The sequence below is a fragment of the Mus caroli genome, chromosome 15 (genome assembly GCF_900094665.2).
Source record: "Mus caroli chromosome 15, CAROLI_EIJ_v1.1, whole genome shotgun sequence".
Classification (NCBI taxonomy): domain Eukaryota; kingdom Metazoa; phylum Chordata; class Mammalia; order Rodentia; family Muridae; genus Mus; species Mus caroli.
In genome coordinates, this window is record NC_034584.1 from 21,211,553 (window position 1) to 21,239,035 (window position 27,483).

General features: G+C 46.5%; 1 protein-coding gene across 3 annotated transcripts in view; it reads left to right on the forward strand.

The window, feature by feature from the left end:
- Myo10 (myosin X) overlaps positions 1-22,503 on the forward strand; it is a 193,495-nt gene extending 170,992 nt beyond the window's left edge. For 2 of the 3 annotated variants that reach the window (XM_021183593.2, XM_029469786.1), the window contains 14 exons: positions 791-886; positions 3,526-3,619; positions 5,170-5,225; positions 7,446-7,588; positions 8,089-8,283; positions 9,190-9,347; positions 11,300-11,423; positions 12,354-12,651; positions 13,905-14,112; positions 14,913-15,049; positions 15,921-16,041; positions 16,600-17,052; positions 19,206-19,397; positions 20,994-21,345. In XM_021183593.2, coding sequence (XP_021039252.1) covers positions 791-886; positions 3,526-3,619; positions 5,170-5,225; positions 7,446-7,588; positions 8,089-8,283; positions 9,190-9,347; positions 11,300-11,423; positions 12,354-12,651; positions 13,905-14,112; positions 14,913-15,049; positions 15,921-16,041; positions 16,600-17,052; positions 19,206-19,397; positions 20,994-21,095 — 2,377 coding nt within the window. In that variant the 3' untranslated portion in view covers positions 21,096-21,345. Of the gene's footprint in view, positions 1-790; positions 887-3,525; positions 3,620-5,169; positions 5,226-7,445; positions 7,589-8,088; positions 8,284-9,189; positions 9,348-11,299; positions 11,424-12,353; positions 12,652-13,904; positions 14,113-14,912; positions 15,050-15,920; positions 16,042-16,599; positions 17,053-19,205; positions 19,398-20,993 lie in introns of all 3 variants that reach the window. The other variant, XM_029469787.1, reaches the window with a different exon arrangement.
- The last annotated feature ends 4,980 nt before the right edge of the window (positions 22,504-27,483 follow it).

Genomic DNA, 27,483 nt, shown 5'->3' on the forward strand with positions numbered 1-27,483 from the left:
CCCTGTTAGAAAAATTGTTTTATTATTTATTTATTATTATTAATTATTTTTATTAATTAATTATTAATTTTTTAGAGGGAAAAATAGAATGGTCACCTACCTTTGTGTGTGTGTGTGTGTGTGTGTGGGTGGGTGGGGGTTACAGTTATTCTGTGTTGTTGTTGTTCACCCTTGCTGCATCTGATTTGTAAAGTAAGCTTTACAGTTCAGATGCGTGCACGGGTTGTATGTCCCAATCTGAAAATCCAAAATCTAGAACTTTCCAGTCTTTGAGTGCTGTAGGATGCCACAAGTGGGGAATTCCTCTCCAACCTCACATGACTGGTTACAGTCAAACTCTAGGCATGTGGAAATCACTGTCTAGAACTGCATTCAGGAAGCTGGAGTATAGCCCCACAGTGTACCTTCTGCTTCACACAAGACAAATGCCTTCAGGCTATGTGTGGATGAGAAATAAATGCATCCCATGTTTAGACTTAGGTCCTGTTCTGGAGTATAAAACCCCTGGTCTCAGATGTTCTGAGCCAGGCACGCTCTACACTGTATGGGGAACCATATCACATGCATCACATGGATGTGATGCAACATTCATTACTATCTTAGTCTCGGGGACCTCCTAGGAATCAGAAGTCACTTATAACTGGGCGGGGGGGGGGGGGGGGGGGGATGAGGCACGGTATATAATTTCTAAAGGAACATTCCCCACGTGGTCTTTTGGTAAGGCTGCCTTTCTCAGCTATCCCTAGGAGTTTTGCACTCTTGATTTCCACTCTGCCTTTGTGTCTTGCAGGGAGATCATAGACAACACAAGCAAAGAGAACGGGATCGACATCATCCTGGCCGACAGGACCTTCCATCTCATCGCAGAGTCCCCTGAAGATGCCAGGTGAGGTCTGGGGATGGGCTGCCGCCTCACCACGTCCTCCCCGCTCCTCTCGAGTTCAGGCATGAGCTCCATGCAGACACTGTTTATTCTGTTGCCTTTGAAGGGATTTTAGGTTTTCAGTTGGGCTTTCTATCAGGGTTAGGGTTAAAGAGGCATAGGAGGTGTATGTCTTGTCCCTTAAGGAATCTCGTCCTAGCAGATGTGTTCAAACACAGCAATGTCAGCCTCAAATACCACCGGATCAGGCATAAACCCTTCTCTGTGGATGTTTCTGAGCTATAGAGGTGAAGAATTTGTACAGAGACATAAGGAACAGTCTGTTGTTGTCTTAGACATCCTCTGCTTAATGAATAATAGAACTGTGGCATGCAGAGGATGTGAAAGTCTCGGCCTTGGAGGACTCAGTGGACAAGCTAACATTATCTAACATAGCCGTATTCCAGATAGAGTTAACTCATTTGGTTCCCAGTCAGTCCTGTGGGGTAGGTGTCATTATTTATACTGTGTAGACCAAGTGACAGAAAAGGCGCACACAGGAATAGTATAGAGGCTCAGTCCTGTGGAGTAGACACACCCTCCTGCTTTTCTTTCCAAAGAGGCTCAAGTCTCTGGAGTCACTCGCTGGCTGGTGTAAGCCGCCTGTCTTTGGAGCTTTGAGCATAGGGAGGAGACAAAGCAAGGGGAAAATGACATTTGCTCTTCAGTGACGAGCATCACGGGGCCATGTAGAGTCTAGGACACAATGGAGTGTCCCGTCCATTCTTGGCCCATGGTGGGAGGCAGTTGTCACCTGCCCTGAGCCAGTACTAGGTAGTAGTCTCTGGGGATGACAGCAAGTGGCTTGTGCTGTTCAGTGTCTTGCCCAGAAGTCATCAGAGATTGCTGTCGATCCCTCAAGCTCCTGGCTTTCTCCCTTCTGCCTGCCATTCCAGTGCCTTTAAGTTGATCTAACACCACAGCAGCAACACGAAAGGTCAAAACGCCAGAAAGCAATTCTTCCCATGGGAACAGACTGAAGCCCTGGCTGGACTCATAAATTATAGCTCAAACTGGGAAAACAAGCAGACCTGAAATTACAGCCCCAACATTCTGTCTGGGACTCCTAGAGACCACACGAGGCTTTCTGTGGTCCAGAGACTGCCCTCGAATCCTCAGCTGAATTACAGGCCTGGCTTCTGGCGGTTGCTCTGTCTGTTTGTGCCATAATGGACTTGCTAAATTTAACATTTGGAAGGTTTTTAGCCAAACCCGGTTTCCCCTGACAAGTGGAACACATTAAAAAAATGAATCCCTTTATAGATTTAAAATTATACATGATTCATAAGAAATGCCTAAGTTGTAGGAGTATCAATAGGAATGAAAGCCAAGCAATTTTGTTCTTTGTGTTTGTGTGCATGTGCGTGTATGTGATTCATTCGGCATACGTCTTGAATTGTGCATTGTTGCAGTGTTTGGTTTAGGGACATTTTTTTGACATGACAGGGTCATGACTACAGGGTGCCTTCTGCTTGGCCAAGAAGGATGACCACAGGCAGACGAGGATGCCCCTGGCTTTATTTGCTCCACGAGTCCACAGTGTTGAGTATTCTCAAGCATTTGCTCCATCAGGAATCTTAGAAAGGAGGTTTAGTTTTTGCTGAAAGTAATTTATATGCCTAGCTTTATGTGATGATGTCAGCTGTTCACTTAATTATTCCACTGTATAGCGACATAAGACGCCTGGACAGGAAAGGGTACCTTGGCTTCTCTGGTCCCTGGTGTGTTTTGTTTTTTATTTTATTTTTTGTTTGTTTGTTTGTTTTTGTTTTTTCCGAGACAGGGTTTCTTTGTGTATCCCTGACTGTCCTGGAACTCACTTTGTAGACCAGGCTGGCCTCGAACTCAGAAATCCACCTGCCTCTGCCTCCCGAGTGCTGGGATTAAAGGCATGCGCCACCACGCCCAGCCCTGGTGTGTTTCGTAATCAGCACTGTATGTATGTATGTATGTATGTATGCATGCATGCATGCATGCATGTAAATATGTATGATCCAGGTTATTTTCTTTCTGTTCATCTCAGGTTCCCTCTTCTTGTGAGACTTTTATTCTACTTTGCTTTTCTCTATCCATCTTTCTCATTACGATGCTCTGGAAGTAAAAACCCAGTTGAAATAAAAATGGAAGAATTTTGATCACAGTAATTTCCTGCTTTTGATTTAGACACCTGTTTTGATTTCCACCTCCCCTGTGGTTTTATTCACTTGTGTGGGGTCCTGGCCAGCCATGGAAACCCCAGTGAGCCTGAGTGGAAAGACAGGCGTCAAGCCATGGGTCTGAGGGGTTACTGACTCCTCTAGTGTTGATTTTCTTTCCTTGCATGGGAGTCTCCTCAATAGTACTCAGTGAGGTCTGAGAGCCGGCCAGGGCGGGTACTTAATGTGACAGTACATCCTGCTAAGGGTAGTTGGGCTGGTTTGTTGTTGTTGTGTTTTGTTTTTTAGACTGCGCTTATGATAGTATGTGCCCCAACTTGCATGTGAGAAACAGGCACATTGGCAGCAGAGCAGCTCACAGGTGGGGTCCTGGGCAGGAAAAATGGAGAGCGTGGTTTGGCCACTCTGAGCTCGGCCACCCGTGACTGTTGTCCTCTCTGTCCACAGCCAGTGGTTCAGCGTGCTGAGTCAGGTCCACTCGTCCACAGACCAGGAGATCAGAGAAATGCACGATGAACAGGCAAACCCCCAGAATGCTGTGGTGAGTGACGGGTGGGTGGAGGCCAGCTGTCCAAAGTCGGGGTTTTTGTTGGTGGTGGTTTTCTTTTTCTTTTTCTGGTTTTTTTGAGACAGGGTTTCTCTGTGTAGCTCTGGCTGTCCTGGAACTCACTCTGTAGACCAGGCTGGCCTCGAACTTAGAAATCCACCTGCCTCTGCCTCCCAAGTGCCGGGATTAAAGGCATGTGCCACCACTGCCCAACTGTCCAAAGTCTTAAATTCTGCTTAAAATCTCTATAGAGGTGCTGGAGAGATGGCTCAGCAGTTAAGAGCACTGACTGCTCTTCCGAAGGTCTTGAGTTCAAATCCCAGCAACCACATGGTGGCTCACAACCATTTGTAACAAGATCTGATGACACCCTCTTCTGGAGTGTGCTTACAGCTACAGTGTACTTACATATAATAAATAAGTAAATCTTTAAAAAAAAATCTGTATAGAAAAATCAAATTACACATGAGTTCTGCTACATTTCACATCTTCTACCTAAAACCTTTAAAAAAAATCCACAATTTTTAAATTATAGAAGTACCAGAAAACTTATATTTTGAAGAATCACATGAATTGTGAATAATGGGACTTTTGGTATATTCTGGGCACACAGGAAGTTACTGCATATATCTTGCATATATATATATATATATGTGTGTGTGTGTGTGTGTGTGTATGCAATATATGTAAAATTAACTTTTTTAAAACGCTTTGTTTTCATTTGTAACTATGTTTAAGAGGGTTGGTATGTGCGTGTGTGTTGCAGTTACCCTCAGAGAACACAAGAGGGAGTCAGATCCCCCTGGAACTGGGAACTAAATTCAGGTCCCCGGTAAGAGTGGTATACTCTTGTAACTGCTGAGCTGTTGTCCCTTCCCAGCCCCCAGAAAACTTTAAAATCAAATGTCCCCTTGAGGAATATTTGTTAAATTAATAAAGGGTTATAGCATAAATCAATAAATTTATACTATTAAAAAGCGAGTCATTAGTTGATGGCTAGTCATTAGTAAAAATGTTTTAAGAGCAAGAGGGACTGCCTGATAAATTTATGGGGTTGTTTGATTGTTTGTTTGTTTGTTTTGGTGTGTGTGTGTGGGGGGGTGGTTGTTGTTGTTTTCTTAAGATTTATTTCTTTTTCTTTTATGTATGTGAGTACACTGTAACTGACCAAAAGAGAGCATCAGATCTCATTACAGATAGTTGCTAGGAATTGAACTCAGGACCTCTGGAAGTGATCTTAACTACTGAGCCATCTCTCCAGCCCCCGAATTTATAAAGTGTTTTAAGGAGTTCACTAGAGACTGCCAGAACTCTATTAAAGGGAGGGAACTTCTCTTAAGCAACTGTTATTTTGCAGCTCGACACACACACAGACACAGACACACAGAGAGAGAGAGAGAGAGAGAGAGAGAGAGAGAGAGAGAGAGAGAGAGAGAGAGAGCACACACGCATTTCCTTGGTTTGTTACAGTCTGGTGATGCTGTATGAGGTCATGCTCTTCTGGTTCCTTCGTCACCCTTTCTGTCCTTTTTGTCCCTTTGCAGGGCACACTGGATGTCGGGCTGATTGATTCTGTATGTGCCTCTGACAGCCCTGATAGGTAAGCTCCAATATGGCACTTGAAAGAGAGAACATGGTGGCCTCTGGCCTTGCCACTGCCCCCTTCTCTAGGCTATGCATGAAACCCTGGCAACCATCTCATCTAAAGTCCTCTAGCAGGCTGACTTTGGCTTGCTAAGGTAAATGAGAAGCCAGACTTTAACCGTCCATTTGCAAACGCTGCAAAGCAGAAAGGGGTGGTGTCTGTGTGGAAGATCTACTTGGGATAGCTTTTCTTCTTGTGTTTTATTTTTTGAGACTACGTTAGTCCAGACTGGTGTCAAAGTTAGGACAGTCTTCTCCTGTCTCCGCCTCTCAAGTTCTAGGACCCAGTGTGTGAACCACCACGTCTGACTGTCTTAGAATTCTTATAGCAAGAAAATGGCTGTTTAGGAAAATGGTATTCCAGCATAGGGAGCCTATAGCATTCCTTTCCTTAAAAATTAATAATGACCTGATGATAGTGTGCATGGGGAATAGATATAATAAATATAAATACAAGCATGAGCCCTGTCCTTGACATTTCTACTTTGACCTTAAGGGCAAAGCATCATCAGATACCTTTGTTCTCTGTCTGTTTTTGAGTCAGTCCTTGGCTGACTCAGTTGTCCGAGGGGCAGAGTCCGAATTAAAACTGACTTTTGCCATTGTTAAGATAGCCAGAGATAAATAAGAGTGTGGTAAGCCTTATAATAAGTAATAGTAATATTTTTTTAAAGTCTGCTAGGCAAAGTAAGAGCTCCAGGGTCCTCCCCATTATGTACTCTGGGGCTGTTGGGGGATGGGAAGCCTTTGTCTCCAGAAGTCAGCCAACACCATTTAACACCTGTGCTGTCAGTCACCAGGGTCCAGATGCTGTGTGCTTACCTAAGTTCTCCCTTACTAAGTCTGCTTCTTTTCACAAACTCTCTGCCCCAGCCTGGCCATACCAATACCTTTGCATTATACTATTTGGTTTTTCTCACCTTTCTTCCTTCTCAGCTACAGTTTTTTGTTCATTTTTGGTTTGTTTTTTGTGGTTTGATTTGGCTTGGTTTGGTTAAGTTTTTATTTCTTTTTCTTTTTTTTTAAAGATTTATTTATTTATTTATTTATTTATTTTATGTATGTGAATAAACTATCACTCTCCAGACACACCAGAAGAGAGCATCAGATCCCATTACAGATGGTTGTGAGCCACCATGTGGTTGCTGGGAATTGAACTCTGGACCTCTGAAAGAATAGTCAATGCTCTTAACCACTGAGCCATCTCTCCAGCCCTTGGTTAGGTTTTTCAAGACAAGGTTTCTCTGTGTATCCCTGCCTGTCCTGGAACTGGCTTTGTAGACCAGCCTCACCTCAGACTCACAGAAACACGACTGTCTCTGCCTCCTGAGTGCTGGGATTAAAAGCATCTGCCACCACCCCCTGGCTCAGCCCCAGCTGTTAAGGGACCTCTGGCTACAGACAGGTAGCCCACATAGCCTTTGCTTTCTTGAACTCCGTAATGCTTTGCTACAGGGAACATTTGAAAGCTCACAAGAGAGTTCTCAGTCCAGAGTAGATAGATAAGATAGAATGCAGGTAGATAGGGAACCAGTATGCACACTGTCCTGTGAAGGGTTCCGAACACTGACAGACCGGAGCTTCGGGGCAAAGTAACTTTCCATTATCACTTTCTCCCCATCTGGGAAATGAGCCCTTGCTGAGTGCCTTTGAAAATGTGGACACAGTAGCTTTTTGTACCGGGGACAATCAAGGGTATAACATGTTCCACTGACCCCTACTTGCTAATCCTTCTCTGTTACCACTGTCTGGTATTTCATTCGCAACTCATAGCAATATTATCCAAAGCTATATCCAGAGTTAGGAAGAAAGGAGTTTGGAGGTGCATTTAAAAAAAATCCCCATGGTTACCTTATTTGCCTTCCCGGGACTAGTTTCTTCTGGTTTCTTCTGGAAAGTCTTGCAGATGGAATGGTTCCCCTCTCAGGCATTTTCGGGATGAATGTGTTGCGCCAAGTGTAAAGATTAATGACACATAAAATTATTGCCACAGAAATATGAGCAAGGTTTGCTGTAATGTGAAATATAAATAGCATTCCAGAGTCTCCAGGGAGCCCTGGGCTGCCAGGGGAGCCCTGGGCTGCCAAGGACAAGGCCGTGAAGCCTCACTGCAGACAGGTGATGCCCACCCTGGGTCTCAGAGCTAATTCCTCTCTCATCCCGTCTCCTCTCTCAGACCCAACTCATTTGTGATCATCACAGCCAACCGGGTGCTGCACTGTAACGCAGACACGCCAGAGGAGATGCACCACTGGATAACCCTGCTGCAGAGATCCAAGGGGGACACCAGGGTGGAGGGCCAAGAGTTCATCGTCAGAGGTGATTGCCAGCCATAGTCTGTTGTCTTCTTACGTCAGGGGCTCTAAGCCTGGAGCCCACCTATGCGTCTAAACTAGGTGGTCACTGGGGTCCACAGAATCCTCCTGCTGAGGACAACAGGTGCAGACCACTGTGCCAGGTTCCTTAGAGGGTTGCTGGGACACCAAGTTCAGGCTCCCACACTTACGAAGCAAGCAGTATGTGAGAGCCATCCCCTCAGCCTTAAAGACTCTCCAAGTTACTTAGATAGAGGAGTTTGGAAAAAAAAAAAAAAAGCAGTGATCACAGCCATTTTCTAGCCCATAGGCAAACGTGCAGCCCATATTTCATGTTTTTCAGACGTGAAGGGTGCCATGACAGTTAGGTTTTGGCTTACGTTTTCCTGTGCTAGGGTTGGGTCCTGTGGCCTCAGGTTTGCCCCGGAAGCACTCTCCCACTGACCTCTATCCCCCAGCTCCTCATCACAGTCTTCCAGCTGACGCTTGGCCCTTCCTTTCCAGGGTGGCTGCATAAGGAAGTGAAGAACAGTCCGAAGATGTCCTCCCTGAAACTGAAGAAGCGGTGGTTCGTGCTGACGCACAATTCCCTGGACTACTACAAGAGCTCAGAGAAGAACGCTCTGAAACTGGGCACTCTGGTCCTCAACAGCCTGTGCTCCGTTGTGCCCCCAGATGAGAAGATATTCAAAGAGACAGGTACAGGAGGCCCCCTGGCTGAAAATGAAGGGTGACAAATCTCAGAGGCCAGGCTTGCTCCGGTGAGGGAATAAGATGTTGTATTTTGGCTTCCTCCATTCGAAAAACTGATTTTGATCTACCTGCTGAGGCTGGCAGTGTGTGGTTCTAAAGGCTTAGTATTTAAAGCTATAGTGAAGATTTGATTTCAGAGATGCAGATAAGAACAACAACAAAAGACCAAAAAAAAAAAAAAATTAGAAAGACCTTAGAATCATCAGATTTTAGCCTAGTGCATAAGAAACTGCTGTGTAGGTAGGTTGGTTTGGTTTGGTTTGGGTTTTTGTTTTTGTTTTTGTTTTTTTGTTTTTTTTGAGATAGGGTTTCTCTGTATAGCCCTGGCTGTCCTGGAACTCACTTTGTAGACCAGGCTGGCCTCGAATTCAGAAATCTGCCTGCCTCTGCCTCCCAAGTGCTGGGATTAAAGGCGTGCAACACCACGCCCAGCGATATAGGACTTTTTAAAAAATACAGTTATTCCATTTGTGTCAGATGAGCGTGCTGTCTGAGCGTACAGACCCTCCAGCATTGGTCTTCACTGAGGGGTGGGGCTGAGGAAGGGAAGAGGAGAGACCGGAGGTGGGAGGGATTTCAGGATGTGCTGCGCATTTTCTTTCCTGTGCCCGTCCCTAGATTGGGGCATCAGCTGCACCCAGTGTTCCTTAGAGAGATGGACCTCCTTGTTTTAGTATGTCCCCTCCTCTTGACTATAAACTTCACAGTGTTTTCTGTTTGTCACCGGATACCTAGTGCCCGACAAAGCATAAGTAGAGTTCTAGCATTTACTGACTTAAATCACAAGCCTTGTGACTTAAGCCTTGGCCCCAGAGGGTGTGGCTGACGTAAGTGTGCTATGCTGCCTTGCAGGCTACTGGAATGTCACCGTGTATGGGCGTAAACACTGTTACCGACTCTACACAAAACTACTGAACGAGGCGACTAGGTGGTCCAGCGCCATCCAGAACGTGACGGACACCAAGGCTCCAATCGACACGCCCACCCAGCAGCTGATCCAAGATATTAAGGTGGGAAGAGAAACCCAGGAGTTCCTGGTGGTCCCTTTCCTTGCTGTTACAGACGCCAGTGTTTATCCCACCTGGCTTCCACTAATGCCTGGTGATTTTTCAGTTCAGAGTCTAAGTGAGGTGTTTGGTGAAATCTTACATTACAGATGTTCCATCTCCATGGAGGTGTTAGAGTTTGGCACACTATGCATAGATTGTGTGTGAACTGGGTAGGGACCACTCAAACCATCCCAGAGTTACCTCTGCCCCAGTTGGAGACCTCACAGAAGTCATTGTGATTCCCTTCTCAATATTCAGTTCTTAAGTCCCAGAAGTAGATTTACAAAGAGCCCAGATTGGGCGCTGGGGATATAGCTCAGTGGTGTAGTGCTTGCTGGTATGGGCAAGGCCCTGGGTTCAGTCTCCACCACCTGAAAGGAAACAGAGAGCCCAGATTGTGCTAGAACACTTGGGATCCCTGACAGCTACCTCCAGATTGCCAGAAACAACAAATCTCATTGATTTCGTAAAATTTCAGTTCCCTGCTTGTAAGTTTAATTGTTCAGTCAATGTGTGTTGGTTGAAAGCACCAATGATTAGCCGTCAGCTGCTACAAACCTCCCTCATGGTGCTGTGGACCCCGGTGGAGCTGGAGACGGTCTGATAGAGCCAAGGTTGGAATTTCCTACCCAAACCCAGGGGTTTCCAATGTGGTATGTTTTCTAGAAGTTTGAGACCAAGCTACAGCAAATTCTTACTCCCCAATACACACCCAAGCTTCCTGTGGAACCCAGGGCCCTAGATACAAATAATCTCATTTTTAGCAATAAAAATATTTTTCGAAGCTTCCTTTTGAGAAAGGAGGCGGGTTTTTTTTTTTTTTCATGTCAAGCCACGCATTTTTATCAAAGCTGTGCCATCTATTTTTATTCTTTAATTGCAAATTCAGACATTCAGAGAATAAATAGTTTTTCCAAATATAAAAGACTGCGTCTTCAGAAATGAGACAAGTTACCCCAATTAACTAGAAGATTTAAACCATCGCTCTTCTGCCAGCCTCCAGCGAGTGTTGTTGGAAAGATTTCCTACTGGAAATGACATTTCCCTGGAAGAATGAATCAGTGCCTGTGCCCGACCCTGCTGTTTGTTTAGTGATGTGGCTGCCTCCGTGGCATCCCAGTAGCATGTGACGAGTGTCAACACAGGATAGGATTCTGTCCAAAGATCTTAAATTCTCGGCAGAGGGGCCTAAGGGGGACGTGTCCCTGTGGGCGTGAGGTGTGTCATTTCCAAGTTCAGAAGAGCCATGAGGCTGAGCATTTAAGAGCAGTGCTCGCTCCTGTTGTAGAGAGCCAGTGTTCAGTCCCCAGACCCATGTCAGGGAGTTCCTAGCCACTTCTAGCTCTGGTTCCAAAGAATACTCTGCTGCTCTCTCTTCTGGCCTCCACAGACACCACACATATACACAGAACTAAAAAGAAAGTCTTTAAAAGAAGTATCAAAAAAATTAATAATTAAAGCCAGTCTATGGTGCTGCATGTCTATAATCCCAACAGTTGGCCGACTGAGCAGGACTGTCTTGAGTTCTAAGGCTACCCTAGATCTGCCCCAAGACTCAAAATATAAAGTCTACCAAAATGTATTTTAAAGTGAACTATACTTGGAGATCCCACGATTGATGGCAAAACATGAAGATTAATTTGTTCAGTAGACATGTGAGTAGCTACAGGGATGGGGGGTTTTAATAACGTGAGGAAACTTGGGACACTTGAGACAGACACTGAGCTGTGTCACATACTTCTGGGGTCCATGCTCAAATCCAGGTTGGATTGATTCTCTTTGGCTGAAAATGATCACCGCTGGATTTCCTGGACTTTCTAAAAGATGTTCTATGTGTGGATTTGCTCTCTAAGAGTAGGTGCTCCCCATAGTCTGCCTCCTTGCTTTCTTTCAATGGCTGCTTTGCTTTGTAGGAGAACTGCCTCAACTCTGACGTGGTGGAGCAGATTTACAAGCGGAACCCGATCCTTCGCTACACGCATCACCCGCTGCACTCCCCGCTCCTGCCTCTTCCCTACGGGGACATAAATCTCAACCGTGAGTTCAGAAAGCCCTCGGGATTCTCAGAGCCTCGTAACTTCGTTCTAACGTGGAAGTAGTGCTATCTCAGAGTGTCTCTAAGTCATTCCAGACAGGAAAGAAACGGTAAAACATGCTCAAGTACAGATGTAAGGCAGCGGTTTATTAACCTGAGTCATGACCCTGCTGGGGGGTCACGTATCGGGTATCCTGCGTATCAGATACTTAACAATTCATAGCAGAAGCAAAGTTACAGTTAGGAAGTAGCCGTGAAGTCATTGTGTGGTTGGGGTCAGCACTGCAGGAGGAGGTGTATTAAAGAAGCAGCATTAGGGCTAGGAAGGTTGAGGAGCAATGATTTAGAGGGACATTAGAGAGTGCCAGCGTTCTCCGTGAATTCAGGGCAATCCTTAGAGTATACAGTGCCTGCAGGACTGTGGTAGGAAGGTGTACCTATCCAGCCCTTCTGTCTTTAATTATCAATACACCATCCAGTGAGTTGTCTATGTGTTCATTCCTTCATCATGAAGTGGCTTCGTAGCATGGCGTCAGCAGCGGCAGCTTGTGGGAGGTGCGTGGCACATCCAAGACGCGTGAGGCAAGGCTACAGTCAATAGAGGATTCGTTGCAGTTTTGCCTGACAGTATTTTCAAGTTCTAATGGATTGACAGGAGATGTAACCTGTCATTTTAAGTCAAGGTACACAGGTCCTAGACAGTATCACGTCCTAAGCGAGAGAGCTGTCCAACTATAGTTCAGGTTTTAATCGAGCAGGTTCTGTACTAAAGCCTCAGCTGTCTAACAGAGCAGTGCGGCTCGCTCACCTCTGTGTGGACATTCCTTAGAAGTGGCTGCTTGTCCCCACCCCCATCCCTTCCTTTAGTCTCCTGCGCCTGTCATAACTTCTTCCAGCCCCTCCAGTGATTTCGGTTGGCTTTGTTTCCCTAGTGCTGAAAGACAAAGGCTACACGACCCTTCAGGACGAAGCCATCAAGATATTCAATTCTCTCCAACAACTGGAGTCCATGTCCGACCCCATCCCTATCATCCAGGGCATCCTGCAGACCGGGCACGACCTGCGGCCTCTGCGGGATGAACTGTACTGTCAGCTCATCAAACAGACCAACAAGGTGCCCCATCCTGGCAGCGTGGGCAACCTTTACAGCTGGCAGATCCTGACCTGCCTCAGCTGCACCTTCCTGCCGAGCCGCGGGATCCTCAAATACCTCAAGTTCCACCTGAAAAGGTAGAGTGCTAGGCCAGGGGGTGCTTTCGAAAGAAGCTGGGCAGAGCTCCTTACAGAAGTATAATCTGCCACTGCAACACCAAACGCTGCTCTCCAGCCCGACCCACAGGGGCCCTCGAGCAAGCTTGTATGGCTTAGATGTCCTCTTGCCCTTTAAGCTGTATGAAGAACCAAGCCACTAATGTATTCATGATGGGTACATTTAATTACTCTCTCTATAGAAAACCCCAACTTTGATTGTGTGTGTGTACTGGCGTAGTTCTTATCAGATTTTATTCTGAGGTTGACAGTGTGGCTATGGAATACATTTAGTTAATAAAATGGCTACGTAGGTGTCTTAGCCAGGGTTTCTATTCCTGCACAAACATCATGACCAAGAAGCAAGTTGGGGAGGAAAGGGTTTATTCGGCTTACATTTCCATACTGCTGTTCATCACCAAAGGATGCAGGACTGGAACTCAGGTCAGAAAGCAGGAGCTGATGCAGAGGCCATGGAGGGATGTTCTTTACTGGCTTGCTTCCCCTGGCTTGTTCAGCCTGCTCTCTTATAGAACCAAGACTACCAGCCCAGGGATGGCACCACCCACAAGAGGCCTTTCCCCCTTGATCACTAATTGAGAAAATGCCCCACAGCTGGATCTCATGGAGGCATTTCCTCAACTGAAGCTCCTTTCTCTTTGATAACTCCAGCTGTGTCAAGTTGACACAAAACTAGCTAGTGAATCTCTGAGTAGTCTGTCTAATCTCATTGTTCTGTGTGTGGCAAAGGTAGCTTACAAGTCTCATTTTGCTCAACTGTGGCAAACAACATTTAAAGCTGGACATGGTGCCTCGTTCTGGTAATCTCACTGAGGCAGGAGGAACAAGAGTTCAAGGCCAGCCTAGATAGAGTACAGCGTGAACCCCTACATTAACAAAGAAAGGCCAGGTGTAGGCATGGCGTGCACACATTTAATCCCGGCAGGAGGCAGATGCAGGCAGATCTTTTTTAATTCAAGGCCATGGCCCACGGCATCATACTTTTGGTTATTAGCGGTGCCACATAAAACTGGTAGCAGACTACCCCCAACGTAGGTTCTTTACTTTTTCCATGTCCGAACTAAAGCTGGACCTAACCAGAAAGACACTGCCATTCACTCCTGTCACCACAAGGGGGCAGCCTCCCAGCCTCTGCTGCTGAACCCTCCCCACATCCCAGCTCCCTCTGGCCAGCCTGTGTCTATCTCCAGTTCACAGTCACCTTTGTCTCCCAGGATACGGGAACAGTTCCCAGGAACCGAGATGGAGAAGTACGCCCTCTTTATCTACGAATCCCTTAAGAAAACCAAATGCAGAGAGTTTGTGCCTTCCCGAGATGAAATCGAAGCTCTGATCCACCGGCAGGAAATGACGTCCACGGTCTATTGCCACGGCGGAGGCTCCTGCAAGATCACCATCAACTCCCACACCACAGCTGGGGAGGTAGGGAATGCTGACAGTCAATCGCCTTGTGCTTGTTGCACACTGGCCCATATGCCTGTGGTACCTGAAGGGGTGTTTATGCTCAGTGTATCCGCTCAACAAGCAAGAAAGTCAGTACAGCCAGCAGCCAAGCACACACACTCACAGTAGAGGTAAAAGTTGAATTACGTGCACATGCGAAGCTGCACCTAAGCCAGTGTCCCTCAGACGTAATCTCCCCCATCTTGAACGTGTCTAGATCTGCAACGGGGAAACTGTGAGAAGGGTGTGTCGAGTCTCTTTGGCCACCGGGTGTCTCTCTGTGCCTGCCACGAGAGTGTGGAGAATACCACGTCAGAAGAGCACATTTTCTCCTGTACTCTTAAATCAAGCCCAACGAAAGCTTGGAATGATGGTGGCATTGCTAATTAAGCCTTGGGAGCCTTCTGAAGTGAATCATCATTAGAAATCGCCACTGTTTCTCAAGGCTTATCAATATATCAGATAAAAGATGGGACTTAGGGATTTCATTTATTTTTCCAACTACTGAGGCTTTGCAAAAAAGAAAACTGTAAGTTAGTGGTCCTCCTCTCCCCTGCCGCTCTCTCCACGCCCTGGGGAGGGGAGGGAAGAAGAAAGTCAAAGCTGAATTTATCAAGACAGTAAGAGCAAACCAGTACATGCTTGGGCTCCGTGGCAGCAGTCTGAGAGGGCTGTGTGGACCCTGCCACACCAGCCTCTCCCTCCGACAGATGACGTCGCATGCGCGTAAAGCGTACAGCGGCGGTGTCTGAGCTGAGAGCCCCTGATGTGTCTTCCAGGTGGTGGAGAAGCTGATCCGAGGGCTTGCCATGGAGGACAGCAGGAACATGTTTGCCTTGTTTGAGTACAATGGACAGGTGGACAAGGCCATCGAAAGCCGGACTATCGTGGCTGACGTCCTGGCAAAGTTTGAAAAGTAAGTTCCTCCCCTTGAAACCGCCTGGAGAACACTGGACGCTCCCCGCGAGTGTTGGCGTTAGTTTATATTTTACCCTTGTTAATCTATTTACCTTTTCCTCTCTGCCACCTGTACACCCTGACTCGGGGACAGAGCCATGGTCTCAAGGTTGATCTGTCGGCCTCACCCTCAGCCCTTCTCCCCGCTCTCTCCCTCTCACCCTGGATTCACTGTCTCTCCCTCAGCCCTTCTCCCCACTCTCTCCCTCTCATCCTGGATTCACTGTCTCTCCCTGGATTCACTGTCTCTCAGAACACTGATTTCCGATCAGCTTTGAAATGAGGCTTCGGGACTCCAGCCAATACTGCAGCTCTTCCAACGGCCTCGAATGTCTACCTTATGAAGTGTCCCTTCGGCGGGGCAGCCTCCAGTATCTGATCTCTAACCCCTACCTATGCTTGGCATACAAATGCAGCCCCCTGAATCCTCATAGCAGTTTCACCTAAGAAACCATAGTTGAGCGTTGTTAAAGGACACAGACAGACAGCCTTTCTGTGTGATAGGTACACATTAGATGGTGCCAGTTCATCTGGGGCCCTTCATCAATCCCTGCTGGCCCTCTTTGCTTGAAAGCTTTCTCTTTATTGTCTACCCTAAAGTGGAACCTGGCTGGAACAATGCACTTTCCCTCTGGCTAAACTACCCAGGAGCTCTGACAAGGACTGCCTTGCTATTTTGTTTGTGTGACGACCCCTTGTGTCACCTCTTTGTTCCATCATATGGTAGGACTGCTTCATCCTGAGAGTGCGCTGTGTGAAATCAGCCCTCTGTGGGTTACCATGGCCCGTTTCTGGTTTTGCTCTGAGACTTTTGTGGTTTCTGCCTGTAGGCTAGCTGCCACGTCAGAAGCCGGGGACGTGCCATGGAAATTCTACTTCAAACTTTATTGCTTCCTGGACACCGACAGCATGCCAAAAGACAGCGTGGAGTTTGCGTTTATGTTTGAACAGGTAAAAGGAACTCCAAGAGACAGATTCTTTTCCTTTGTCAGAGGCAAGAGAGAGAAGTCCATTACTGCAGCAAATAAATAAACTGCTAAAGTCTGTAGGGTTAGGTACGGTAGCAGATTTACCAGCAAGGAAAAGCTAACCACTCACTGTGGAATGAGCACTTGGTTTGAACACCGCTGCCAAGAGACTTGAATGTGCCAGAGTCAGGGGATACTCAGGCAGGGCGCTGCCACTCTCTCAGAGGAGAAGGGGAGGGGGAGTAGAGGGGGGACTGGGAGGGGGACAGCGATCAGGATGTAAAGTGAATTAAAAAAAAGTATCACTGCCAAGAGACCATAGGAGTAAAAGACAGTCCAGGGTTGGATGACACCCATGAAGGGGAGGAATTTGGCTTGGAAGCGGCAGGCCGTGCTTTGCTAGGAGGAATCCAAGTGGAAACGTGGGGGTAGGTGGGTGCTTTGCGGGGGAGGGATTTAAGCTTAAAGGGAGGCTGGGATACAGTCTGCATGGCATGAGTAGAGGTTTCCTGACATATTTGCTGTCTGTCACCTCCTTTAGGCCCACGAAGCCGTCATCCATGGCCACCACCCAGCCCCTGAGGAAAGCCTCCAAGTGCTGGCTGCCCTGAGACTGCAGTATCTGCAGGGCGACTATACCCCGCACACCTCCATCCCACCCCTCGAGGAGGTTTACTCTGTGCAGAGACTCAGAGCTCGCATTAGTCAGTCGACCAAAACCTTCACCCCATACGAGCGCCTCGAGAAGAGAAGGACCAGCTTCCTGGAGGGGACGCTTCGGCGAAGCTTCAGGACCGGGTCGGTGGTTCGGCAGAAGGTGGAGGAGGAACAGATGCTGGATATGTGGATCAAGGAGGAAGTCTGCTCGGCTCGCACCAGCATCATTGACAAGTGGAAGAAACTGCAGGGAATGAACCAGGAACAAGCCATGGCCAAGTATATGGCCCTGATCAAGGAGTGGCCTGGTTATGGATCAACACTCTTTGATGTGGAGGTGAGAACCGGTTGAACAGGCAGGTGCTGTACAGTCTGGACCAAACTGTGTCAGAACCTGAACCCTCCTGGGGTCATACAAAGGGACGCGAGGGACCACTTGGCTCTGCGCCTTCTGAGTCTCACCACTAGCATCCTCATGTCCCACAGGGGTTTTGTTTTATTTTTTTGTTGTGTTTTCTTCAGTCGTTTTTGTTTTTACCTCTGTGTGTGTGTGACATCTGGAAGAGGGCAAAGGTCACTGAACTGAAGTGGTCAGGATTGGAGACAAGCACCTTAACCCACTGAACCATATTGCGGCCCTCCTCAAAGATTTATTTTCTGTTCCTTTGTAGCAAATATTTCTATAATGGAGTCGCCAGTAGGATGACCTCCATGTGTGTGGCTGGTTGGCTGGTAGGCTTGATTTCTGTTGCTCTTGATCTAGATTAACATTAGGTTCAGCTGGCTTCAGACCTACTCTGTATTTGAAGGTGGTCTTAACCCCTTTCGTCCACCTCCCAAATGCTGTCCTGGAACTCCGAGTCACCTGCCCCTGCTGGGATTAGAGGTGTGTGCCAACGTCGCCAGGCAGTGCAGTGCAACTCTTCAAAAGATGGATAAACTTTTCCTTATGTGCATTCTGAGTATTAAACCCAGGCTCTGGTGCAAAGAGGTAAGAACTTTAGCCCTGAGCTACGTCCCCCGTCTCCATCTAAATATTTTCTTCCTCGAGTCAGCGCTTAGAACGTTTCAGACTTCAGAACACTGCAGCTTGTAGACGGCAGCGCAGAAGTGCTGAGCTAGCATGCCCCTTCTCCATTCCTCGTGATGACCTACTATGAAGGAATGGCACCTTGGAGAGTGGGATCCTGGTTTCATTGCTGCCTTTCAGCCACTGCCCCAGGCCAGCATGAATGTCCTTATGTCTTTATTTAAGACCGCTGACTGGAAGGAAGTTTTCCCGGTGGTGTAGAACAGAGCAATACTCGTCAGACCGGCCTGCGTGTCAAGTCAGGCCATCTCCCTTGTGTGTTTTCTTTGCAGATGTGGAGGGTTTAGTCAGTGCCAGAGACCACAAGGCCTCAGGCAGCCACACGGCGTAAGCCAGTGAGTCGTTCCCCCCTGTTCTGAAGACAAGTTTCCCAGCACCTTCACAGATGAGCTGCTAGATTCCTTAAGGCTACAGCCACTAAACACGATCTTTGACGACTTTACATTGAAACTTTATAAAAATCTAAAGCTCTTATTCCGAGATACTTTAATTGCTTCTGGGAGGCTGCTGGGCTGGGTGTGGTAGGTTGGTTGGTATGGTTATGTTTGTTCTGGGGCAGCGGTTCTCAGCCTGTGGTGTCAAGACCCCCCCCCCATAGTTACATTCATAGCTGTTACTACAGTTATGAAGCAGCAACCAAAATAATTATGTGGTTGAGGGTCACCAGAACACTAAGTGTATTAAAGGGTCGCAGCATTAGGAAGGTTGAAAGCCACTGCTCTGAGGTATAAATATAAATGTGCCCTATACATGCACTGTTCAGTGCACCTAACTTACAGCACCCGTCTGTTCTCTGGTTCCCAGCATTCCTGGGTTGCTCTTCCCTGCACAGGCTCTTGGTTTCCTCCCATTGCTCCATACAAGCGGGTCTGCAGTCAGGCTAGAAGTGTGTTTACACTGAACATCTATCAGGTCATTGCCACCTCCTCTTGTGAAGAGAAGCCAAGACGCAGCGATTGGGAGAATTACCTCTCTGATTCTAGATAAACCAGCCCAGACAGGATGGGGCCAGGCCTAAAAACAGAAAGGAGAGCAGGCCTGGCTTACTGTGTGGCTGGGATGTTGTTACATTGCTTGCCCAACCTGTGTGTTATTTGGTCTGTTTGGCTGATGCAGGTGACTAATTGAATAATAGCTAATTCCAAAGATGAGGTGTTATAAAAAGAGACAAACCAAACAAGGCATAAGCCTTTACCCATGTGTTTTCTAAGAAGCCTAAAATCAGCTACCCAGTCAGAAGTCAACCAAGATGTGCGCCGAGGTACCTCTTCCCCTGCTTAGATGCTGCCGTGGTGACTTCAGTCAGTATAACCTGCCGAGCACTGGCCTTGTGGCTTCTTGTGTGTGTGCTGACCGTCCTCATCCAATGTTTGCTCACACTGACTCTCTTGTCTCCACAGTGCAAAGAAGGCGGCTTCCCTCAGGAGCTCTGGCTGGGTGTCAGCGCAGACGCCGTGTCTGTCTACAAGCGTGGAGAGGGCAAACCGTTAGAAGTCTTCCAGTATGAGCACATCCTCTCGTTCGGGGCACCGCTGGCCAACACGTACAAGATCGTGGTTGACGAGCGGGAGCTGCTCTTTGAGACGAGTGAGGTAAGAGGCAGAGGAGGGCAGGCAGGATTCACTCCATCTCAGGAGAAGAGGAGAACAGTGCCTCAACCCGGATGCTAGTGACCAAGTCTCTCCAGATTTCTTGTATGGGGAACAGTATGGTAGCCCCCCCCCCCCCTTCTAAAGCCAAAGTTGGATGGCTCCAGATTTGCCCGGTCCCACCTGTTGAGCACATAGATCCATTTCTTTTGCAAGTGGGTCAGGAAAGGAAGAGAAGGAAAGGATACAGTGAGAAAGAACATTGTTGGCCATGACACCCTGCAGACAGGAGGTGACCGTGGCAAGGAACCACAGCAGTCAGAGGCTGCAGAGATGGCTCGGCAGTTAAGAGCCCTTGTTGCTTTTGTAGGGAACCCTAGTTTAATTCCCATCACCCACATAAGGTTCCCAACCATCTTCTGACCTCTTCAGGTACCAGTTACACGTGGTATACAAACACGTGGTATACAAATATACATGCAAGTGAAACACTCTCACATGAAATGAAATGATAAAAACAAGACTACTCCAGAGGCATCCACAGCGCAGGAGGGAGCCGAGGGGCCTTCCCCATCTGGCCATATTTGATTCTGGATCGAAAGATCACATTCAGAAAAGTCACTGAATGTATGAGCTAGGGACGCTCAACTACGCAAGTGTAATAACGAAAGAAGCCAATTGAGGCCAGCTCAAGGATTGCTACCAGGAAAGAGTGGTTATAAGGGATGGTGGTGGGCAAGGGGGCATTTGGGGTGCTGGCGGAGCAGGAAGGTGAATGATGGAGTTTAGTGGATTGACAGGGAAAGTATACAGAGAGAAGAAAGGGCTCAAGGCTCCAGCGCTGGGCTGTGACACTTAGTTGAATCCCAAGGGAGGTAAGAACCTACCATGAAATCTAGGATCGTGTGAGACATTACAGCTAGTGGCTCTAGTAACATCAGCATGGGCCACTCGAGATGAGAAAGGCAGAAGAGGAAATAGAAGCCTGGAAGATGCCTTTTGTATGTAGAAGCCTGGAAGATGCCTTTGTATAGTCCAGGCTGAGAGCAGTACTACAGGCATCCTGAGAAGATGCCAGTGGACAATCCTACCTAGCTCAAGAGAGTGGCTGGTTTGTAGTGGGCATCTGGGGGCTTTGCCATAGATCTAACCCCACCCACCAGGCTCCCTGCTGCTTCAGCTGTGTCCAGAGGAATGGACCTGGAATTAGCTGCTGTGGCCTATAAAGGCTTATAAAGGACTCTAGATGTCATCACTGTTTTAACTGAGGATAGCCATTAGAACCCCAATGGTACCAGCTCTGGTGTACGAGTGGCATATTAGTTTGAAAAGTCAGAAAACATGCATCAAAGTCACTGCTTTCCATGCAAGAGCCACCAGGTGGTGCACCCTTCATTTAGAACAGTTCCAGTTCACTTTCTCCCAAGCTAGGGGTGGTCCACTCTGCTCGACTCCAGGTTTCCTGTGAGTCTGGACCTGGTCTTAGGGTAGGAAGCTACCAGCTCATATGTGGAGGGCAGTCAGAGAATGTCTGCTTACCTGGGTTCTCAAACCTGGTAGGGACTGGTGACCACATGTGGGTTCTACTCCTCCCGGCAGGTGGTGGATGTGGCCAAGCTCATGAAAGCGTATATCAGCATGATTGTGAAGAAGCGCTATAGCACCACACGCTCCGTGAGCAGCCAGGGCAGCTCCAGGTGAAGACGAGCCAAGCCCACGTGTCTCGCCGATGTGAACGTGCCACTCTTTGCCTGGGCCAGCGCCAGGTCCCGACCCAGCTTTGGAAACTCAGCTGTCCAGGCTTCTGATAACCGGTCGTCAGAGGGAGGAGTCCCGGGGGCTCCCTTCACCCGATCAGCCTCAGTGATCACGTATTAAGCTGTCAACCTTTAACAGTCTGCACAATCTCTTAAGCTTTAGTTAAAAATCCTAGATGAAAACTTGCCTTAAAGAAAAAAAGAAAGGGGAGAAAACCACGCGGCCACCAAAGCAGCCAGAAGTGCCTTAAACTTGCAGAGTGGACCCTAATCGACCTTAACTGTGCTACTGAGGGGAGCGCTTTCACCTCCCGGTGGGGTTTGCAGAGCTTGGAAGCAGGGCATGGATCCACTGATTGTGCACTAACCTCCCCAGCCTGATTTCCTGGAAATGAGGGGAGCTGAGGGGGCGGGGCGGGGAGACAGCGGAGGGGGGCAGTGTTGTTGGAGTGCTGCTGGCAGCCTTCCTTACGAACGTGTATTAACTTTTTTTTTGCTTTGTTTCAACTGTCTGTGCTTGCCCGAGCATGCGTGTATTCACACACTCAACACTTTAATCATTGTCCTGTGAGCATTAAACACAAAGGGAAAGAGGATGTGCAATGTTGTAAACAGTCTGTATATTTTCCTAGTTCAGAGTTCTAGTCTCGAGGTGGCTTTATTAACAGACCCGGATCCTGGACGTTCCTGTCTTTGCTGTATTTTTTGGAAAGAAACTTTTTTTTTTTTTTTTTGGACTCGGTTTCGTTTTACATGTAGCAAGGGCAGCGACCTGTGACTGCTGTATTACTAACAGGTCTACAGCCCAGAGAGATAACTGTATTTATAAACCACTCTTAAACTGCTGGCTCCAGTGTTTTTAGAATGATATGAAGTCATTTTGGAGTCTTTTTTCATTCTAAAAGTTAAGTTAAAAAAAATTTTTTTTTTTATTTTGTTTTGGTCTTCTTTGAAAGGTAACTTGTGTCATCACTCTGGCTAGATTGCAGATATAACCATGTCGAATGTGGGGGAGGGGGAGCTGCTGCATTCCCAAACTCTGTACCCCTCAAGCAAACCTCTAAGGGACCTCCAACATAAACACTGAGGCTTTAATGGAATTCACACATTGTTTTGTCCCTGGTTCCGACAGGTAACCTGAACACAGCACCTGTAAGTAACAGCGGTTGTAACCAGAAGAAAAAAGAATCTGGACTTGGACTTTTATTTTTATATGGAAAAAAATATATAAAGGTGGGCCAAACAAGTCTGCTCACAAAGAAAAGTCACTTTGGCCTTATCCCTTACGGACAGCTACGTGGAAGCAGTGTCTCTTGGCTCACAAAGTCTGACAATAAAAGATATTAATATGCTGTGTTTGCTTTCCTTGAGTAGTTTTAAATAACCATGTGAGGGGTCTGACTTTTACATATTTATTTTTAGATTTTTAAAAAATTGTATTGTACTGAGTTACATGGGACCTTTCTTATAAAATGTGCTCTGAGGCCGTCTCCTCCCTATTTAGCCACCAGCCCCTTCTTGTTCTCCTATCTATCCCCATTAGATAGAATGTCCCCATTATTTCCTTCAGATAGCCTTTCCTTTCATGTCATCTGCATGTGTAAGATTTTATGAGTCTATGCAAGTAATATTTTTCTGCAGCTGACTTAATTTAATTCACATAAGATTACTTCCAGTTGCTGCTTTTCTTTTCAGCTATTTTGTTGGGTTCTTATACCTCTACCTCCTTTCTAACCCTTATTCCACCCTAATCCCTTCCAATCCCCCAACACTTGGTAGGAGAGAAAGAAGGTTAGAGGGAAAGGGGGAAGTAACCTGTTTAGGCTCCTTCCTTCTGATTAGGGACATTGTCAAGTCCCTAGGGGTAAGTGTAATCTTCATTGTCAGAATATACAGCAACTCACAAATGTGACAGGGGAGACAGTGCCAGCCATCTTGGAACTCCCCCCTTTAGACCCTCTTCATAATCCCTAGAATTATCTGCAGCTGGCAAAACCACACCCCTGCTAGTGCAGGAGGCAAATCATAATCACCTGCTGTGAAGCTGCCTTTTATTCCACACCTGGGATTAAAACAAAAACATACATACATACACACACACACACACACATACATAAATAACTTTTTTTTAAAGAAACCAAAATTCTCACTATATCAAGTTGTCCATTTTTCCTCACATGACATAATTTCATTCTTTATGAGTGAAAGACAAAGTCATTGTGTTAAAAAAATTTTTTTTTTTTTATTCATCCTCTATTGCTGGGTACCTTAATCTGGTAAAGCCTCTAAGGCGGGAGAGAGCTTCAGCTGTATAGAGGCTTAATATCTGGGCTATACAAAGAACCCAGAGAGCTAAGCACACTGAAAGCAAACAACTGAATGAAATGGCTAATAAAACGACCAGATGGTTCTCAAGAAAATACAAGTGGTCCGTAAACATGAGAAATGCAAATAAACTGCTTTTTTATTCCATCTCACCCCAGTCAGAATCACAGCCAGCCATTATGAGAACAAATGTAGGTGAGGATTCAAAGCGGAACCTGCCAAGAACAGCCTCATCTTTGAGGTGGGGTTCCTGGGAGAAGGGGGTGTCAGTTGAATGTCTGGGACAAACAACTGAAAGTTGAATTGTCCAAGCTGGAGGCCTGTGTTCTGCTCAAGGAAGCTTTCCAGACTGTTCTCTGTGTTCTGCTTTTTCGAGATTGCTTTCTCTTGCTATTCTAAAAGCTCTATGGCTTGCTCATCTCTTGCTGATCAAAAGTTCAGTTGTTTTATTTACATATCAATCCAGTCATTACCCCAGGCTCCCTTTTGATTATACCGTGAATCAGAATGCCAAGAACCTGGCCCCTTGATTCCTTTTTTTGGGTGGGGTGGGGGGTCAAGATGGGTTTCTCTGTGTAGCCCTGGCTGTCCTGAAACTCACTCTGTGGACCATGCTGGTCTTGAACTCAGAAATCCACCTGCTTTTGCTTCCTAAGTGTTGGTGTTAAAGGCGTATGCCACCACTACTCGGCTGGCCCCTTGATTCTTAGAAAGAAATAGCAAGCACAGACAATAAGATATGCCTGAAATTACCATGCCTGGGCCCAAACCTAAGATCTGTTCCCAGGTTGACCTTGAACTCTGGAATCAACCTGCTTTTATAAGCATAAACAAAAAACTTAGCTAGGTAGGATATTGCCCTTCAATTACCACCCCCCTAGATCTCTATGCCCTTCCTTAGTATCTTCCTGACACACTGGTTCATAGTGCAGCTGCCTTTGTTCCTTTAGATCTGTGAGGCTCCTTATACAATTCATATTGCATCCTTATATTTAGCATAGTTGAGAAATTAGATATATTCTTTTTTTTTTTTTTTTTTTTGGTTTTTCGAGACAGGGTTTCTCTGTGTAGCCCTGGCTGTCCTGGCACTCACTTTGTAGACCAGGCTGGCCTNTTTTTTGGTTTTTCGAGACAGGGTTTCTCTGTGTAGCCCTGGCTGTCCTGGCACTCACTTTGTAGACCAGGCTGGCCTCGAACTCAGAAATTCGCCTGCCTCTGCCTCCCGAGTACTGGGATTAAAGGCGTGCGCCACCACGCCCGGCTTTAGATATATTCTTGAACTCACGTTTTCAGAGTTCTTTCCCACAGCCTTAAGGGATGTCCGGAAGATCACATTTTTCTAGCATTTTGCTGAGACATTACCCACACTCTTACCTCCTGGACTCATTCTGTCTCTGATTGTCATGGAGTCATTAACTTTGACAAGACATTCCTCTGAAGGAGGAACATAAAGTACACACACACACACACACACACACGTATATATACATACAAGGAAGCCTTAGCACCCATAGCAACAATCAACTCTGGTGGAGGCCTATGCCTGGCTTTGTCCCAGTGGCAGGAATCGTGCCATGGCCCAGCATGACTCTGCAGGAACCTTTGTACACTCCTGGTGGGATATAAACCAATATGGAAGTCAGTATGGAAACCACTTTCTTCAAAACACTGGAAATAGGTCCATGACATAAGCCAGCTGGAGGGTATTTACCTAAGTGACTCCCGAGTCAGTCTGTCACAGAGGGCTGCTTTCCTTGGGTTTGCTTGTCACTACCTTGGGTGGCATGATACCCAGGCATTGATTTTTCTACAGCTACCCCTCAGAATCCTCAAAGATTGGTTCCAGGGACCATACATAGACTAGACAGCCAAGTGAAAGTGCTCAAGTCTCTTGTAGGAAATGGAATCGTGTCTGCATATCTCCTGTACACAGCATCCTGGATGTGGCTATCATACCTCAGCTACTTATCCTGATAACAACCCAAATGCTAACTAAGTATATTCAAAAAGTAGCATATTCTGACTTTTTTTTTTTCATTTCTTAGCTTGAGGTTGTTTGAATCCATGGGTATTGAACTCTTGGATACAGAAGTCATCTGTATTTGTTCACCAAGTCTGAAAGCAGAGCCCTAGCCATCTGACCACACGGCCATGTCAGCTTTTATTGACACCGTATGTTGCTTCAAGGAAGCAGATAAGGGCAAAGTAAGAGGGCTTGTAAATGAAGCCACACAAATCTGAGGACCTAAAATGTCCTCATGGTGAACAGAAACCTTTGCCTGTCTACAAAGTCTGCCTGACCTGGAAACCTATGGTCCTTTACCATCTGTAACCCAAGAGTATGCATGCTAGTGAGCAAGCTGGGCACTGGGCTGCTTGGTTTGCTTTAGAACAGCAACCTCAAGGGGGTGCTGGGAGGGACCCGTGATCTTGTGGGACAGAAGGAAAGCAAGCAGGAAGGACCACTGCCCTCATTTTCATTTTTATGGAGAAGTATTTTGGCAGAAATTCCTTCCCACTGGTCAACCCTGAGGATCCGCTCTGTAGATTTGTACCCAAAGGAAGCCCCACCCCATTTATAATGAGGAAATGGCTAGGAAAGGCACCCCAGGACCTAGCAGTACCACTGCTAGGATGTGTGCTTACACAGGTGCCATGCACGAGCTTTATTTGGTTTGGTGTTTTGCTGAGAGGTGACTAGATTCAGAAGAAGTCTTTCCTCCAATGCCTCCTCCTTCATGACCACAGGACAGCCCTACCTGGCCAGGGGACTGCACTTCCTCACCCACAATCTATTCCAACTTTGGGGAACGGAGAGGATTTGCATCTCTCTCTCTCTCATAGTTTTGAAGATGGCAGTGGAACAATCAGGTATCTATTTATTACTGAGGAGGGTGTATCTCTGCTAGCATCTTGTTCTATTTTTATCTGCCCCGTTTCCTTTTTTAGAGGTGTATAGGTAAATGTCTTTTGAAATGCAAACATATAAAGGAACAAGTAATATGTAATGTTCAGTCATGGCCTGCACATGTGTGCATGCCACATATCACACACTTATCAGAGGACAACTTGGTGAAGTCAGATCTCTCCTGCCTCTGTGTGGGTCCCAGGGACTGGATTCAGGTCACCTGGTTGTCAAGTCTTTATCAACTGAGCCATCACCTTGGGCCTCCCTTTCCTTTTAGAACATAAGTTGTTAATATACTTAAAATTTTCATTGCTCTGATAAAGGAGAGAAAGACACTAATCAATCAGAATGGTTGTCATGTCAACAAATAGTATTATGGATGTAAGGAAAGGGGGACTTATGAGGTATAAACTAGTATAGCCACTTTGGAAATCAATGTCCTTTTCTCAAAAAATTAAAAATAAAGCTACCACAGGTCCCAGCTGCATTAGTCACGGGCTTGTACAAAAAGAACACTTGTGTTTATATCACTCTGGTCACAATAATAAGGAAGTAGAATTGGCCTACATGTCCAACAGATGAGTGGATAGCAAAACCGAAGAAGCTATACAGAAAGGGATTTTTTTTCAGCCACGAAGACAAATAAAACTTGTAGAAAAATGGGTAGAACACAGGCTCAAAGAAATAAGCACAATGTTCTCTGTCACGCACATCCTAGCTTCTCAAGTTTTATATATGTGTATTTAATAGGTGTGTGTGGAGGAAAAGAATAAAACAGAAAGCCGCACCACAAGGGGAAACGGGATCGGAACAAGCAATAGAACAAACACCATGTTCTATGAGTTAAAAAGGTGGTGCAAATGGTAGTGAGTGGGGAAGGGAGAGAAGTATGTATGGAAAGTCAACTAAATTATCATGAGAGAATGAAAGCTAGTTTTAAGGTGTAGAATCTGTTACTAGATCAGAGAGAGAGAGAGAGAGAGAGAGAGAGAGAGAGAGCACAACTGTGGCTATCAGAGGACAACCTGTGGGAATTGCATCTCTCCTTTCACAGGTTGGTCATAGGGATTGATTCTGATAATCAGTTCTGGAGGCAAAC